The sequence below is a fragment of the Anopheles moucheti genome, chromosome 3 (genome assembly GCF_943734755.1).
Source record: "Anopheles moucheti chromosome 3, idAnoMoucSN_F20_07, whole genome shotgun sequence".
Classification (NCBI taxonomy): domain Eukaryota; kingdom Metazoa; phylum Arthropoda; class Insecta; order Diptera; family Culicidae; genus Anopheles; species Anopheles moucheti.
In genome coordinates, this window is record NC_069141.1 from 32,171,002 (window position 1) to 32,186,660 (window position 15,659).

The 15,659-nt window shown below is 46.6% G+C and overlaps 2 protein-coding genes across 4 annotated transcripts in view; one reads left to right on the forward strand and one right to left on the reverse strand.

The window, feature by feature from the left end:
* LOC128301311 (ets DNA-binding protein pokkuri) overlaps window positions 1–9,266 on the forward strand; it is a 43,879-nt gene extending 34,613 nt beyond the window's left edge. For all 3 annotated transcript variants that reach the window (XM_053037713.1, XM_053037714.1, XM_053037715.1), the window contains exons 4-7: window positions 3,351–4,918; window positions 5,432–5,702; window positions 5,793–6,302; window positions 6,382–9,266. In XM_053037713.1, coding sequence (XP_052893673.1) covers window positions 3,565–4,918; window positions 5,432–5,702; window positions 5,793–6,302; window positions 6,382–6,928 — 2,682 coding nt within the window. In that variant the 5' untranslated portion in view covers window positions 3,351–3,564 and the 3' untranslated portion in view covers window positions 6,929–9,266. The remainder of the gene's footprint in view (window positions 1–3,350; window positions 4,919–5,431; window positions 5,703–5,792; window positions 6,303–6,381) is intronic.
* A 3,256-nt stretch (window positions 9,267–12,522) lies between these two features.
* On the reverse strand, window positions 12,523–15,444 carry LOC128302315 (zinc finger protein 85-like). The gene is made up of 3 exons (XM_053039109.1): window positions 15,197–15,444; window positions 14,832–15,130; window positions 12,523–14,627 (listed from the first exon to the last, which is right to left on the reverse strand). Exons 1-3 carry the CDS (start codon window positions 15,436–15,438, stop codon window positions 12,838–12,840), a joined length of 2,331 nt encoding a protein of 776 aa, XP_052895069.1. The 5' UTR covers window positions 15,439–15,444; the 3' UTR covers window positions 12,523–12,837.
* Between the last annotated feature and the right edge of the window lie 215 nt (window positions 15,445–15,659).

The window sequence follows — 15,659 nt, forward strand, 5'->3', positions numbered from 1 at the left end:
TTGGTAGATTATATCGCAATAATATCACAAATATTGCAATCGAACCAGATGAAATCATAATTATGGAAAATCAGAAATCCTAAACCTACTATTACGTTACGATAGCAACTTCGCATACCATTATGAAATCTGAATACTGGGATATCAACTGAAAATAATGCGATAAATAGTGAATCATTTGCGACGTGATATGAAAAACCCTGCTATAGCTAAGGAAGAAAGAGAAAAGCATGCCTGAGAAGAAGCTACGATCCTCACCCAATCCTTTCCTGACTCCCTTCTCGATCACAACAGTGTCTGGGTGTGGGAAAAAAAGGAAACTGTAGCACCACTTACATCGAGTGATGTTCAAACCCCGGAAAGAAGGGATGAACTTAAACGGGTGGAGTACGGTCGGGCAACGAGTACTCCGTTTCCGTGATTCCTCGACACGAGACGAATGATCGTGGCCTTCCACCTTCTCTCGCTCCCGGATCCTTCGCCGGAATGCTTTTATACATGTGAATGTGTGTGTGTGTGAGTGTGTGTATGTATTCGCGCCATGCATGCGGTTGATGCACTTTTCGCAAAGGAAATCCCCAAGACTACACAGTGGAGGAGAACGATCGGAAAAGAATGTTTTCTGCGAGATACGCATTTGGATCCGTTCTTCTTCGCCGTTTCGTGAGAGAGAGAGAGAGATGGAGAGAGCAGGAAGATGCACATTAATGCCACTTCCTGATCGTGGTTTTGCGATTACGAGCCAGCGAGATCTTGTGTGTACTGTACGCGGCGAAGGAACATAAAAACGGGAAACGATCTGCAATGATTCGAGGCACAAGTGCACAAGTGCATGCGATGATTCGCGCACCATGGAAGTTGGCGGACGCAAGCGTACGGGGTTGCGGAAGGAGGAGTGTAAGTGCAATGCGCCTTAGCGGAACTGTGTAACTGCTGTGTGCACCCTGCTTTATGGCTATTAAAACATACAGTGTATGTGTGTGTGTGTCCGAGCGCGCGAGTTTTGCGATTTGTTGCAATGAGTTTTGGTTCTTGTGCGCGAACGAGATGCACACGTTTATTAATAGAATCTCTCCGTGTATGATGATGATGATGGTTGTTGGTCTGGTTTTTTTTTGTCGATGAAAAAAGGAAGAATTCTACTCGCACGCCGCGCAGAGCGGTAAGATAATGTGCAAGATTACACCAGAACAAGCATTTCCGCTACGGAGATGATAGTACACACTGGCAAACTGGGGAGTTTGCAAACGGCAATTGCAACATCCACCAGCAAGAAGACCTCTGCGATCTGGCGCTTGTTGTTGTGTTTCCCCTCCCAGTGCCAGCGCACGGTTCCGGATCCGCTTCTTGTTGCTGGAAGTTCTAATCTTTAATTCCAAAATTTAGTATGCTCTCCTCATGGTGGGGAGATGATTGTTTGTCACTCTGAGCCGGTGCTAAAATTCAGGTTTGTTTATTCTAATCGTTTGCTCATTCTCACTCCTTCTCCCGGATCTCTGGATCGTTTTCCTTTCCCGATTGCTTCACCTCCTTATCGTGGGATTGAGATTTGAATAAGCAAAAACATCGCCGCAAACAGAGTAAACTCTTTACTCGCGCTAGCGAGGGGTGGAAAGGTTCACGGTCTTTTCTACCATGGACGAGAACACGAATTGGGCCCGTCTGGGAGATCCGGTCAGCGTCGACTGTGTCAGCGAAAAGTTGAACCCGAAATAGGGTGAATAATAGGGGAGGGACACACGGAGTGTGTTCCATTTGCAATTCCTTTACGTGCAATCGATAGGAATAAAAAGCGCTTCCCAAATGCTATGCTTCATCCGGCTTTCAACGGACGTTTGATAGTGGAGTATGGTATTCTCCAATAGTTTGGGAATTTCAAAACATTATCTCTCATACTTCTTTTCCTGCGCATTGCATTTAAATATTTGTCCTTTTTGTGGTGGCTAATTAAAAGCTAAAAACTTGCCTTCTCCTCTGCCTTGAAGTAATGGTTGACCTACGTTGTGTGAGGCCCGGAAAACACCGTGATGCAATGCATAACTAAATCACTCTCCTTGTAAATCACTCCCGTTTTTGGATTCCCCCTATGGATCTTTAATATTTTGCTTATATTTGTACCGCTTTGTGTTACAAATAAACTCATCAACGTACAACGTGAATGTTTAAAAAGCAATGATGTGAAAAATAATTAGTGTTCTCCATGGGAGGATGTATACGCACCATCAGGGGCTGCGCGTGGGTCAAGCAAAAGCAACGCCCCGCGGGGTGAAGATCGCTTCAGTTAAGCTACGACTAAAAACGTAAGCGCCAATAGCCGAGGTCATCCGCTCCGGTGTTGCTGGGAAGGCCGCTTACAACAGGAAATGGGACGGGCACGGGAGCAAGAGCAAAACAAGAGAAAGAGCAACAGCATAAGCTCCAGCATCATCATCATCACCACCATCATCATCCGTGTGGCATGTCTCCGGTGAAACAACACCGTGCCCGCGCGACCTCTTTTTCTTGCGAGCGATGTTCCTCCCGGATCCCTTTTTTTGTTGTTGTTGTTGTGTGCCTCCCCCCCCCCCCCCCCCCTTGTGCGGGAGATGGGAGGGTGATGCAGTAGAAACGGGGGAAATAAACGAAAGAAAAGCAACCCAAGAAGCAAAGCGCAGGCACACCACCATCACGCACCGGTGTTGGAGAGAAATATTTTTATACATATCATAAAAAAAAAATCAATTTCCGCTGAAAACCTGAACTAGCGGATGTTATTTGAATACATTCTCTTCTTCTCACGTTCTTGCTTTCCCAGCCAGCACTCAACCTGCACCCTTTCTCACTCCTCGCCGCCGCCTTTTCTCTTATGTGCGAACGATCTTTAGATGAACATCATCGTCCGATCTTCTTTCTCCTGGTGTTTTGTTGCTGTATTCTTGCCGGTTCTGTCCCAACCTGTATGTCTGGTGGGTTTTCGAACGGAAAGACTTTCCGATTTCGATCTTCCATTCCGAACCCTTTCGTCCGAGAAGACGGGAAAGATAAACCCGTAACTAATATCAGTATGGCGACTCAGCCCTAGTGGCTATCTTTCGCCTTTCAAATCATCGTTTCTGAGTGGAGCGATGCTGTGAGAAGGTGAAATAGAACGACAGCAACTATTAACAGTTTTTGGAGCACTTTAGTGTCGTTCATTGTGAAAGTTATTGGCGAGATCTCGTTAGAGTTCCAGAAAAGGACTCAAAAATTGCACAGGAATTGAAGAGATCCTGGAATTAGACATGCTCTAGGTCACACAGAATTAAGTCATTCTATTTAGCTTCGGGTATTAACTAAACTAATAGATTGTTTTCTTATCTTTCTCCTTGTAGATAACTACAGAAATTCCTGGATGTATCGCATCTCGTGAGATTGTCCCGGATTCGTTGCAGCCATATTATCGACGATCGATAGCATACTAGCACGATTGCGGCCATCATTCGTGAACACCAGGCTAGCAGTGCAGCGGTGTCCGGGCAGGACGTAGTAACCAGCGCCATCCAACCGCCGTCCACCGCCGCTGCAGCCATCTTTGCCGCCGCCGCCATGAAGCTATTACCGATCCCGCTCTCCCCGCTAAATGCGCCACCACCGCTAGGGCTATGGAACTCAGAGCTGCTATGGCGCTACCCGCCAGCACCACCGAGCCCACTGGCCGACCTAAAGACACAGCTTCCGTCCCAGCTCAACACGGACCCACGCATCTGGGGCCGGGATGAGGTGGTTGTTTTTCTGCGCTTCTGCGAGCGGGAGTTCGATCTGCCCAAGTTCGATCTGGATCTCTTTCAAATGAACGGCAAAGCGTTGTGCGTGCTGACAAAGAACGATCTTGCCGAGCGCAGCCCCGGCGCCGGTGATGTGCTACACAACGTGCTGCAGATGTTGATCCGGGACGCACAGACACTGCACCGGCATCTTCCGAGCAGTCCGGTCACACCGACCGGTCGCTATCCGCTCTCGCCGCACAGCCACCCGCCCACACCGAACTGGAGTGCGCTTGCACCCCCGGACAGTCCGTTCTTTCACAGTTCGCACCTGCAGCAGTTTATGGCCGCGTCCAACTCGGTCACACTCAGCCCGGCACCGTCGATCGATTCGCAGGCCGGCAGTCCACCTTCACAGAGCCACGCCGAACAGAACGTGTTTCAGCAGCAGCAGCAGCAACAACAGCAACAATCCAAGTCCTCCGGAGCGGGCTCATCCTCATCGTCCTCTTCCTCGTCATCGTCGACCAATGGAAGTGCCGGTAGTGGTGGTGGCAACGCCAACGGAAATGGTACCGGTCCCAACACGAACGGCACATCGGCTGGAAATGGTAGCAACAGTCTGATCAGCAGTAGCAGCAGCAGTAGCGCAGCGAGCAGTACCAGCAGCAGCGTCAGCAATCAATCCGACTCGGACGAAGATAACACAACGGTGGGCAATGGTACCGGCGCGACCTCCACAACGGGTGGTTCCACCGGGAACGGATTCCATCCACTGCCCCTATCACATCCGGACAGTAAATTGCCACTGATCGCAACGCATCCACCGCAGCAGAGCCCTCCGCTGACACCGATCTCGAAGGAAACGCAGCACCTCGGTCAGCTGCAACTGCTCGACACGAAAACGCTACAGTACCCGGTATCGTCGCTGCTAAACGGTTCCAGCAGCAATGGTGGATCATCGTCCCGCGACCGTGACTCATCCTCGTCGGTCGGTGGATCTTCGGCGAGTGCATCGTCGAATGCGGCAGCCGCCGCAGCAGCGATGGCCGCGGCCGTACTCGGTCTGAAGGGTGCCGCCTCCAATGGTAGCGGTTCGTCCGGTTCGTCAGGATCCAATTCGGCTCCAAGTACCCCCGGTGCGTTCCTACCCGTGAAGCGCGAGTTCTTCCCCGACAATCCGGAACCAAATACAAGTAAGTTGTCGAAACTAGCATCTCGCATCAAAGCTTCCATCAATCCCTCTATCTTCCATCTATTGGTGTACGGTGCTACGCGCGACACTACCTACAAGCCACGCACACTACACTTAGTGTTGGGTCAAGTAGCGCTTACGCATTGAGCGGGGGAGCAAAGCGGTTGAGCGAATGTAGCTACTAAGCGCGCTCATTTATGTGTGGCGTAGCGATTTGCAGTAGTTCTTTCACTCACGACCCAACACTAACAACACTATTCCTCCTCTCGACGTGGATAAGGAGAGGGTTCCCAGCAAGAAGGGCTTATCCACGTTTGAGACAATTACCTTCCTTCCCATCTATCACATTAATTTCACATTAAAAAACAAACAACCGGGAATATGTACTCACCCATGTTTTTTTACGCTATCACCACAACCACACACACACACACACACACACACACAAACCAACACAAAAAAAAAACACCACAAAACCTTTCGTCCCCGTCCCCCACCATTGTCACACGTCCAGTTTCGTCCGGTTCGCTTTCAGACGGCCGACTGCTGTGGGACTTCTTGCAGCAGCTGCTGAACGATCCGAGCCAGCGGTACAGCAGCTATATCGCGTGGAAGTGCCGCGATACGGGCGTGTTCAAGATCGTCGACCCGGCCGGTTTGGCGAAGCTGTGGGGCAAACAGAAGAACCATCTCTCGATGAACTACGACAAGATGTCGCGCGCCCTGCGCTACTACTACCGCGTCAACATACTCCGGAAGGTGCAAGGTGAACGGCACTGCTACCAGTAAGTACACCTCGACCAGTATTAGTTCGTCCAGAACCGTCCGAAAAGTTCGTTGCTAATCATCCTTTTTTCTCTCTTCACCTCTAACAGATTCCTCCGCAATCCGACGGAGCTGAAGAGTATCAAAAACATCTCACTGTTGCGGCAAACGATGGCAGCTAGCCAGGCCGCAGCAGCCGCCGCTGCGGCACAATCCGGAAGCGGCAGTGAGCGCAACGGTGACCGAGTGTCTGCGAGCAATGGGTCATCCAGTGCCGCCAATTCGCTAATGTCGCTGCTCCCGAACGGGGCAAACATTCATCATCTGGCCGCCGCAGCAGCTGCCGCTGCCGCATCTCAGAACGGGCCGCTCTCGCCTTCGTCCTCGTCGTCGTCCTCATCGCCATCATCCCTGCACCATCATCATCACCTGCAGCAGCAGCAGCAGCAACAGCAGCAGGCACTCCATTCGCATCATCTCGCAGTACAAAATGGTTCGGGACCGCACCATCGTAACATTAAGATGGAAACCGACCTGGACGACCTGAAGCCGACCGATCTCAGCACGAACGATCGCAAGTTCAGCTACGGATCGCCGGTCAACGGTACCGATTGTTATCCGTAAGTTGTGGAATAGCGAAGAATTCCAATTCCCACCAACAACCGATCTAATCGATCTGATTTCTGTTCTGGTTTGCAGACTGATACGAAACGCTAATGGACTGACGACAATTCAGCTGCTCCGACAGCAGCAACAGCAGCAGCAGCAACAACAATCGGAAGCTGGTTCGCCGCCGTCCTCACCAACGCCCCTGTCGATCAATTCGCAATCGCTGCACACGATCAGCAGCAACCTGCACCATCTGCATCAGCAGCAGCTACAGGCACAGGCGGCAGCAGCGGCAGCTATTGCGGCGGCGGCCGAAGCTCGCCACCAGCAGGACGACCAACCGGACCATCCCACCCACCATCATCTGCAGCATCCGCACGCACACCACCAATCGCACCACCACTCAGCGCGAAACGGCAGCCGAAGCAGCAGTACGAGCGGCACTAGCGAGCACGACCATCATCGGGAACCGCACGACCGGGAGCGTGATACACCATCGCCCGCCAACAGCGAATCGTCTTCCCATCCTGCTACAGCAGCAACCACCCAGCAGCATCATCACATGCACGTGAAAAGCGACGACGACAGCATGATGCCAACGGATCTGAGCAAATCCGAACCGATGTACTACAAGTGAGCGGGCATGTGATGCGGATTGGAACGCGAAACTAGCGTGCAAACAGCAGCAGCAGCATATGATCTCAGCCAGTATAACACAGGATCATCCGCCGAGTGGAGTGTAGTGAACAAGGCCACTAAGAAGAAAGTCTGTGTGCCATCAGCGCGTTTCGCGTATCCGTTCCGTGCTTTTCCTTCGATATGTCGTCACAAAACACACCCACACACCAATTACCGATCATTACCACCGTTTAATAAGTTGTGTTATAACCGTATAAACTCCGCTTTTGCCCACATTTCCTGTGATTGGAATGTACTGAATCCCTTTCCTCCCTCCCTCCTCCCCTTGACAAACGGCGAAGCTGTTAGAAATGAAACTTAGAATTAGGAAGAGTTGACTGAACACTGTAGTAAAGAGAAGGGAAAAGTTGTTGTACATTGAATTCGAAGATGGAGAGATAGAGAAGATGAGAGAGAAGGATGGACCAAACCAGCCTCCGGGAAAACTTTCATACACACAAAACTTACTATGTGCCAATCTGATTTGTTCTACGGTTTTTAATCGCGTTCAGAGTTTATAAAAGAGGGTCAGATGCTAAATGTTTATAAAAGGGAAGAGAAAATGAAATTCAACTGAAATAGGATGTGAAACAAGACGATGTGAAAATAATGTTTGAACTAACTGGAGCCAGCACCGCCCAAGCTCGCTTCATACGGCGGGCAATGGCAAATGGCGCCCAATATATGCATATAAATAATAATTAATTCATTTGTATATGTACTCCATGATTTTTTTTTTTAGTACTTTCACAGCACCTCCTCGTGTGTTTCCACTCCACAAATTAGGATCCAACGGACACAACATCCAATACACACAATACACAACTTGGAACCATTTATTGTACAGATAGTTTAATTCTTTGGTAGCAACAATTGTTAGTTGTATTAAGAGAGTGTTACGGTCAGACGGAGTGTGGAAACTGTAAAACAGCTTGATAATTCTTCCATGTTTTTTTTTGTTTTGGTTTCCATTAGAACTATTTTTTTTTATTACAAATTAATTGATTTAGCTAAGAATAGTTCAAGAATCGCGCCCGGGATGATCTAATTGATATCCCTTTTTTGTTTTGGTTTCTACATCGGAAGGCCAAGGACGTAAAGCCTGGGCAAGCGAAGCGAAGTACAAGCAGAGAAGTCAGTTTTGCGGTTGACTTCAGGTAAAGGGCGGCAATGACTCAACGGAATGCTGCTGCTGTGGGGTTCCCCCCGCACTCGAAACACTCACCATTGCGTTTTTTTCTGTGTTTTTTGTTTGGGAAAGTGAGTGGCAGAGCGAGAGCAGATTTGAATAGGATTTGTTTTTCTTTTTTAATTGTTTTCCAACCCCCCCGTTCCATTATATGTGTTGTTTAGCCATGTAAGCGATGTAGCTGTAAGTGACATACATTTTACGTGTACCTTTAAAAGTAAACTTCCGTCAACCCCACACCCCACAAAAGCAACAAACACCCCTTTCAAATTGGCTTCCAGGTTAGGCAGAAGATAGAAAAAGAGCGAGAGAGAAAGCGATAAAGAGAAACGGATTTATAAACCATGTTCAATATTACAATTCGCTATAATACGGACGGTAAGAAGGATCGGATAGCAGCTACACATTATGTTGGAATTAAATGTGATTAAGATGAAGTGAAGCGTACCAAGTGCACATATAGGAGAAGAAAACAAACAAAAACAAAATACTTATCAGCACTAAAAAGCGCTCACGGCACACACGCACACGCGCGGTGGATGCTTGTGGGCGTCCACATAAATTTAGACTTTAGACAAAAAGGCATACAAGCAAGAGGATCGTTTAGTAGCGTGCGTTTTGTTGTGTTATGGTGCAGGATATGGAAAGAGAGTGCAAACACGTGTGTGTGTGTGTTAGGGTTTTCATGTTTCACTTTGCGCTAAACTTAGCTAGGAATATGATTGATAGTGTTTAAATAATCGCTGGGGAATTTTGGGGAAATATGGGAATATGAAGAGATATGATGAAAATGGTAAAACAGCGATCGGTAACGCCCCAGGGGAAACGAAACACAGTGTGTTGTACGCGCCGCTCTCAAAACAACATCCCGGGTAGGTTTAGTTTCGTTTTATTATTTTTTAAGTAGCGTAAACTGTGAGAAGTGTGGCTTTAGTGGCGACCAATGCAAACGAAATCTTCCTTATTATGTGTTTTTTTGTTTTGTTCGACTTTAGTTTTTTGTATATCTGTATATTGTACCCCCAAACAACTCCGCTCCACGATATAGGTTATGGAACATAGTTTTCTTTCTCTTTTTTTGTAAATATAGTAAACCAACGCTTAGTTAAATGGATGTTTTGTTGTTTTGTTTTATTTTTTCGATCACATTGTTTTGTTCACCAGTAGTCTAGGCGAGGTATGTAAATCATTTCTCTTTGATTTCAGGTTAGCCATATCAGCTGCTTTATTAAATAACATATGTTTTATTTAGCATCAACCCGGACGTGTCCATACAACACAAGCATGAGTTCTTTTTCTGTTATCGTTTATTGTATAAAAGTATGGAAAAATATATTATCAAACACAATGATTCGATCGTTACTGTAAGTACGTAAAAAATCATCGTTTCACAAGGTTCGACTCTTTCTTGATCGTTTGAGTCACTCATCGCTTGAGCCAAATTCCTCCCGTAATGTTTAATTCGTCCACCGAGAACGGTTTAACGCAGCGGCGGATCAAACGGTAGGCGAAGTAGGCGGTCACCTAGGGCCTGTTGGGGGCCCAGTCTCCTATGCTAGAAGGGGCCCCAAAGGGTACCACAACAGGCCTATGTCGAAATTTGAAATTGGGACAAAATGCCCCGGAATCGGCCAGTTTTGTTACTTAACTTGATACCAAGCGGATTGATAAAGCGTATAGTTTTGTCATATATAGCCAAGATTTTCGACCCTTACGGCTTGCTGGGTCCAACGATAATCGTCGCTAAACTATTCATGCAGCAACTATGGTCGCTTAAGAAGGATGGAAAGGCATGGGACTGGATATAGGATAGCGAACTCGGCTACAAATCTGCAGATACACATTTTCGCAGATGCATCACAGGTGGCTTGCTGCTACATGAAAGGAGTCAAAGGAGTGTAAGCAAGTGAACCGGGCTGAAAGCATGAAAGGAGTCATGGTTCACTTGCTTACAGCAATTGCAAACGCGAGCCAAGTATTGCAATGGTCGATCAGTATCCCTGAAAGAAAATCAGCTGGCGATCATCAAAGAAGACAACATGCATCCTACCTTGTGGCCAATGGGGCGTATTATTTCGGTTCATCCTGGCAAGGACGAAATAGTTCGCGTAGTGACGCTGAGCACAGCATCCGGTAAACATATCGTACCGGTTTGGCAATGTTACCCAATCCAATTGGGGCTCAGCAATTTGGATAGGAAGATTGGCACTGGCACTGAATAGAATGCAGCAACAAACCATTTTTACGTTTATTTACTTTCATAATTAGTTGCCAGTGATAACAAGGCAAGGCACATACCCATATATACCCATAAATTCATTTTTTTGGTGACCGGAATGTGAAAATTAAGGTTTATAAAAAAAAATTCCTTTCACATTCCTATCAAACGCATTAGAGTGAAGGGGGAAAGAGGCAAAACGGATCCTGCATCTCTTTCGTATTTTGTGCCGTTCCGGCCGTTCTGAAAACGCTCAGAAACGGTGAAATTTTTGGTTTCCGACACCAAGAGAGCATGATGAGCGAAGAAGTAGCACAAATTTCCGTACCACGAGGTAGCATTTCATTTAGCTGTACCCTTCTCTCTAGCGATCATAGGGCTTCATTCGTCGACTGATCTTTCATCTCTTTTCGTCCGTCCAAACAGTACAGTGCGTACCATAACTAGACACAAGTTTATTTTTATGAAAATAATAATGTGGATTATTAATGGAATACATTTATATATGGAATCCTTTCAAACCTGCGGACATTTTATGACGACAAGAGATGTGATTATTGAAAAATAATTGAACAATAAGCAATGAATAATGTCTTCGGAAATAGTGGCACTCCATGTTTCCTACTCCTAATAATTCAAAAACTTACCTACTGTACAGCTATGACACGCACTGTACGAACAGGATGGATAAAACGAGACGGAGGATTCTCGCCACAGTAGCTGAGCTATTTACTCTATCGATCGCTCTCCCGAGAGGGCCCTTGTTTGATAGTATGTGTAACTAATAGCCAAACGTAGAAGATCTCTCATTCTGATCATTGATCAATACCATCAAAGCGAATGATAACGTGAGCGAATGATAAGCGATATCAATATATCCATGGCGGATATCAATATATGTACAAACATGGCGGTTCCTTGTGCGGATCAGATTGATGTTATCTCCTTTCGTGGATGCTCTCTTGGTGTCAGAAATCTCAAAACTGGTCGCTTTTTGGTGGCTCCGATCGCATGCGCGGAGAGACTTCGACGAAAGGAAAAGCGCTTCAAAATAATATGCAATGGCGACTGAGATGACCGTGTGCTCCTCTAGCTTTTGTGAGCTGGATACTAAATACTAACGGTGATTAATTATTTCCATTTTGCTCTCTGTTGTCCCCCAACAAAGATTGTCATCAAGAAGAAGAATAACCATGTGGGAATTCGCTACACTACCTTCACAAAACAGCAAAAATCATCCACTTACTGGTCCGTTTGCTCCGTAACATGTGGGTGAGGCAAACAGTGTCCACGACTTTCGGGCACCGGCACAGCTCAGCTCGTCGGCAATTATGAGGTGCGATCAGCATCTGCTGGTGGCGACGCTTTCTTGTAAACGCTTTTACGTACATACGTGTTTATATGAAGTATTTGGTGGACAGTGTGTTTTTGTGTGTTTATTAAAAGTTTATTTAATAGTTTGATCTTCGGATTCTTGGTTGAGTTGAGAAAAGGGATCAACGGCGGGGATCAAACGGTAGACGGAGTAGGTGGTCGCCTAGGGTCTCGCCGTTTTGAAGGCCCCAAAAAATGTGTGTAGTAGTAAAAGGTGTATACATAGGCCCCCTCTCTAAAGCTGATGATTCAAAGTGAGCTCAGGAACCCCTTCTTACTGCGCCTTTAGCTTTGCCTCATTTCAAGGGCCTCAATGCCCCCCAATTCATCGTTTTTAAAACTAGAGGCCCCATTTATAATTCCGCCCTGGGCCTCCAAAGGGAATTGATCCTCCACTGGTTTAACGAAGATGTTGTATGTATTGCAATGTAATGGCTATGTTGTAAAAGCAAGGACACTTGAACTTACATTAAACGCAAAGAATTTTTAAGGTGGAAAATTGCGTCGCTTACCAGAGACGCATCATCAATGGTTTCTAGTAGTAGTTCTGCTATAAATAAAATTTAGCCCCTGTTCGTCTAACTTCTCACAACAAACGAATCAACGAACAATACAGACAATTCAAACAGTATACGTCGTTAACTTCCCTCGTCGTTTTAAACATTAAGCGTAATATTTTGTGTGCACGAATAATAACGTTGTCATAACGATGCTTAAAAGTCAGTTTATCGTCAATCAAAACGCACGCTAGGTCACGGATTTCATTGCTTCTTGATATCTCACGTCCACCACCATTTATTTAATTATAACAGACGAGTGAAAAACGCAATGAAACACTGCTCCGTACAAACTGTCAATGAATTCAGGACGCACCGCAGCTTAAAAACTGTAACAGCATGTTGTACACCAGATAGGAGTCGTCAGTTAACACAGATCATTTATATACAGGACAAATTGAAGCGGTCTCAGATCGCTTCCTTGTGGAACCGCTGAGGTGTGCTAATGAACGGATGAGATGTATGTTGCCCAAATTTGACGCGATATCGTTCTATCATTGCTAATACCATGAGAGCATCCAATGGAGAATTTAACCATTAAGTGTTTCTTTGCAAACGTTGCGCATATGATTTCGCAACGGATACGCATCGACGAAATCTTTCCCACAGCTCGGACACACGTACGGCTTATCGCCGGTATGGCGTCGCTCGTGTATCATCAGCTGACGTTTGCGGATGAAGGCCGCATTGCAGTAGGAACACTTGTGCGGACGTTCGAACGTATGCACCGACATCTCATGCCGGCGTCGATCGGCCACCGTAAGGTATCGCTTGTCACACGTTTCCGTCCGACACTTGAACCGCTTCTCGCCCGTGTGCGACAGTTTGTGTATGTTCAGCACGGTAATGGTTTTGAACTTCTTCGGACAAACGTCGCACGGGATCGTCGCTTCACCGTGCTTGAGCGAAATGTGTCGGTTAAGGTTCTCCTTGCGATTAAACGCGCGACCGCACTGCGCACACTTATGCTGGCCCGTTATGTGACAGCTGCGGTGCGAAACCAGCGTACGGTTCGAGGTGAACGTTTTATCGCAATGTTCACACCGAAACGGTTTCTCACCGGTGTGCGATCGCTCGTGGACACGTAACGCTGTACGGGTTCTTTTGGATATGCCACAAACTGAGCACACAAATCCCTCCTGAGTGTTCGGAGCTTGGTGTGATTGAAGGGCGCCAATGTTCTTGAACAGTACGCTACAAACATTACATTCGTGGTATGATTCGGACTGCAATATTTGGTTTAACCTTTTCGCCTGCATCCGGTTCGCTGTTAACACCTGCTGGTGGCATTGGTTTATGTGTTGCGTTAGAGCCGCTTCTCCGTGGAATTGTTTGTGACATCCTTCGAAACAGCAGTACCTGCGTAAACGGGAAGCTTTCGACACGTTGTTCCCCAGTGGTTTCAACTGTATCGTAGTCGGTAACACATCACGATGAATTCCACAGTACAGATGCAGTTCCATTCTTCTTGGATTATACGTCTGAAAATCGCACAGCTTGCAGTAGTATTGCGTAACGTTGCGTGCGTACTGAAGATGAAGTTCCACGTGGCGCTCGCTTCGAAACCGTCGTCCACAAACACCACAGCAGTATGATAGTTTGGCTGCCTTATCCGCGGAGCTGCTCGTCAAAGATGGACCGTGCATACGCTTTATATGTTCCACCCGCTCCCCATCATCATCAAAATACTTCTTACAGCAACAGCATCTCGTCCCGGGCAGCGCGATTGCTTCATACCGACCGGCGATGCTTTCCCGGCAAACGTTGAAATAGTTTGCATGCTCGTCCGTCATCAGCATGTGCGAGATCATGCGCTTCTTGGAGTCGACCAATGCATTACACAGCGTACACATGTAAAACTGACGCTGCTCTCGAATGCGCTTGTGGCAAACGTACACCAGCCAGTACGCAAACTGTTTGCCACAGTACTCACAAGCGTACTTCACGTGCTCGTCGTGCGTAGTGTTCGTGGTTTTGTCTCGTTTTTCCAAATGTTTTTCGAGCAGCCGTTCGGTGGAGAATAGATCCGCACAACAGCAGCAACGGTGCTGTATCATTTCCACGATCATGTACCCAGGTTCTTGTGACACCATAAACAAGTTGCTCCCGGGAATTCGGCACATTGCGTTTTGTATGCTGGCGCTCTGTACGCGTTCTAGGGATTTAAACGTCGTTTGTTCTTCCTCTTCATCGATATCGCTTTCCTCCGAATCATTATTAAACTTGATATCAATCGACAGGTCACCTTCATCAGCATTTGAATCGTCCTCATCAAACGTTCTAGATTCGTTTGTTGAAGGTTCAAAATCAATCACAATTTCTTTTAACACAGATTTCTGCGAATCTGCCTTAACTTCTTCTACCACCTGCTGTTTCTCCAACAAATAGTTATCCCTTATCGTTTGTTCTACAACGTCCTTTGAGAAAATAATTTCCTCTTGGTACAAATTTCTCACCACATAATGACGATCCAGCATTGATTGATTTGGAAACGACTGGTAGCAGGTTGGACAAATAAAAGCACCATATTTCGAGAATGTTTTCCCATTCCGGTGTCGTTGAACGGCGTGCTCTTCTAGCTCATCCTGTGTGCTGAAATCCATGGTACACCCACAGCAAGCATAATTTATCCCTTCGCTCGCTGCATAGTGTTCTGTAATTGTGTGTTCTAGTTGGTCCTGTTCTTGCAACACATGCCCATCGTAAGAACCGTTTTCAATTATCTCAATCTCTTCATTGTTCTCGCCATCTGCTGCTGTGCTGAATTCGGGTATGATTTGTTCTTTCTCCTCAACTGCATTGCTCCTTACATCTAGATTGCATCTAATCGTAAGTAAAGCGTTATGTTAACAGCTATATATTGCTACCAAGAATAGAGGCGCAACTTACCCTAATTCCTTCAACAGTCGATCGTTTGTCTGGATGCACTGCTGGCGTAGATCGTATGCTACTTTCAACCGATCCAAGCACTGGAGACAAATATTCTGCGGTAAACGGCGATCACTGGAGACTGAAATGCTTGTGATGATCCGTATCATTTCCTCAATCGTTATGCTTTCCTGCATCAGCCGTACCGAAATAAGATCGTCCTGGTCTGGTTTGTAACATATTCGGCAGTGTTTATAACTCATTATGGATAGTTTTAATTTGAACACATTCACACCTTCGAAATTAACATAAGTCCCCCAAAGAGGTAAACGTGCTTGCAGGAACAGAAACCGACTGAGTAATACTGCAAAAGCGCGTACTGAACAGTGATTTGTATTTGTTTATTTTATTATGAATTTTGTAAAACGGTTTGACATTCAGCAAAAGATTAAGGCAGCGGCTGACGTTATGCGCCGTTGATACG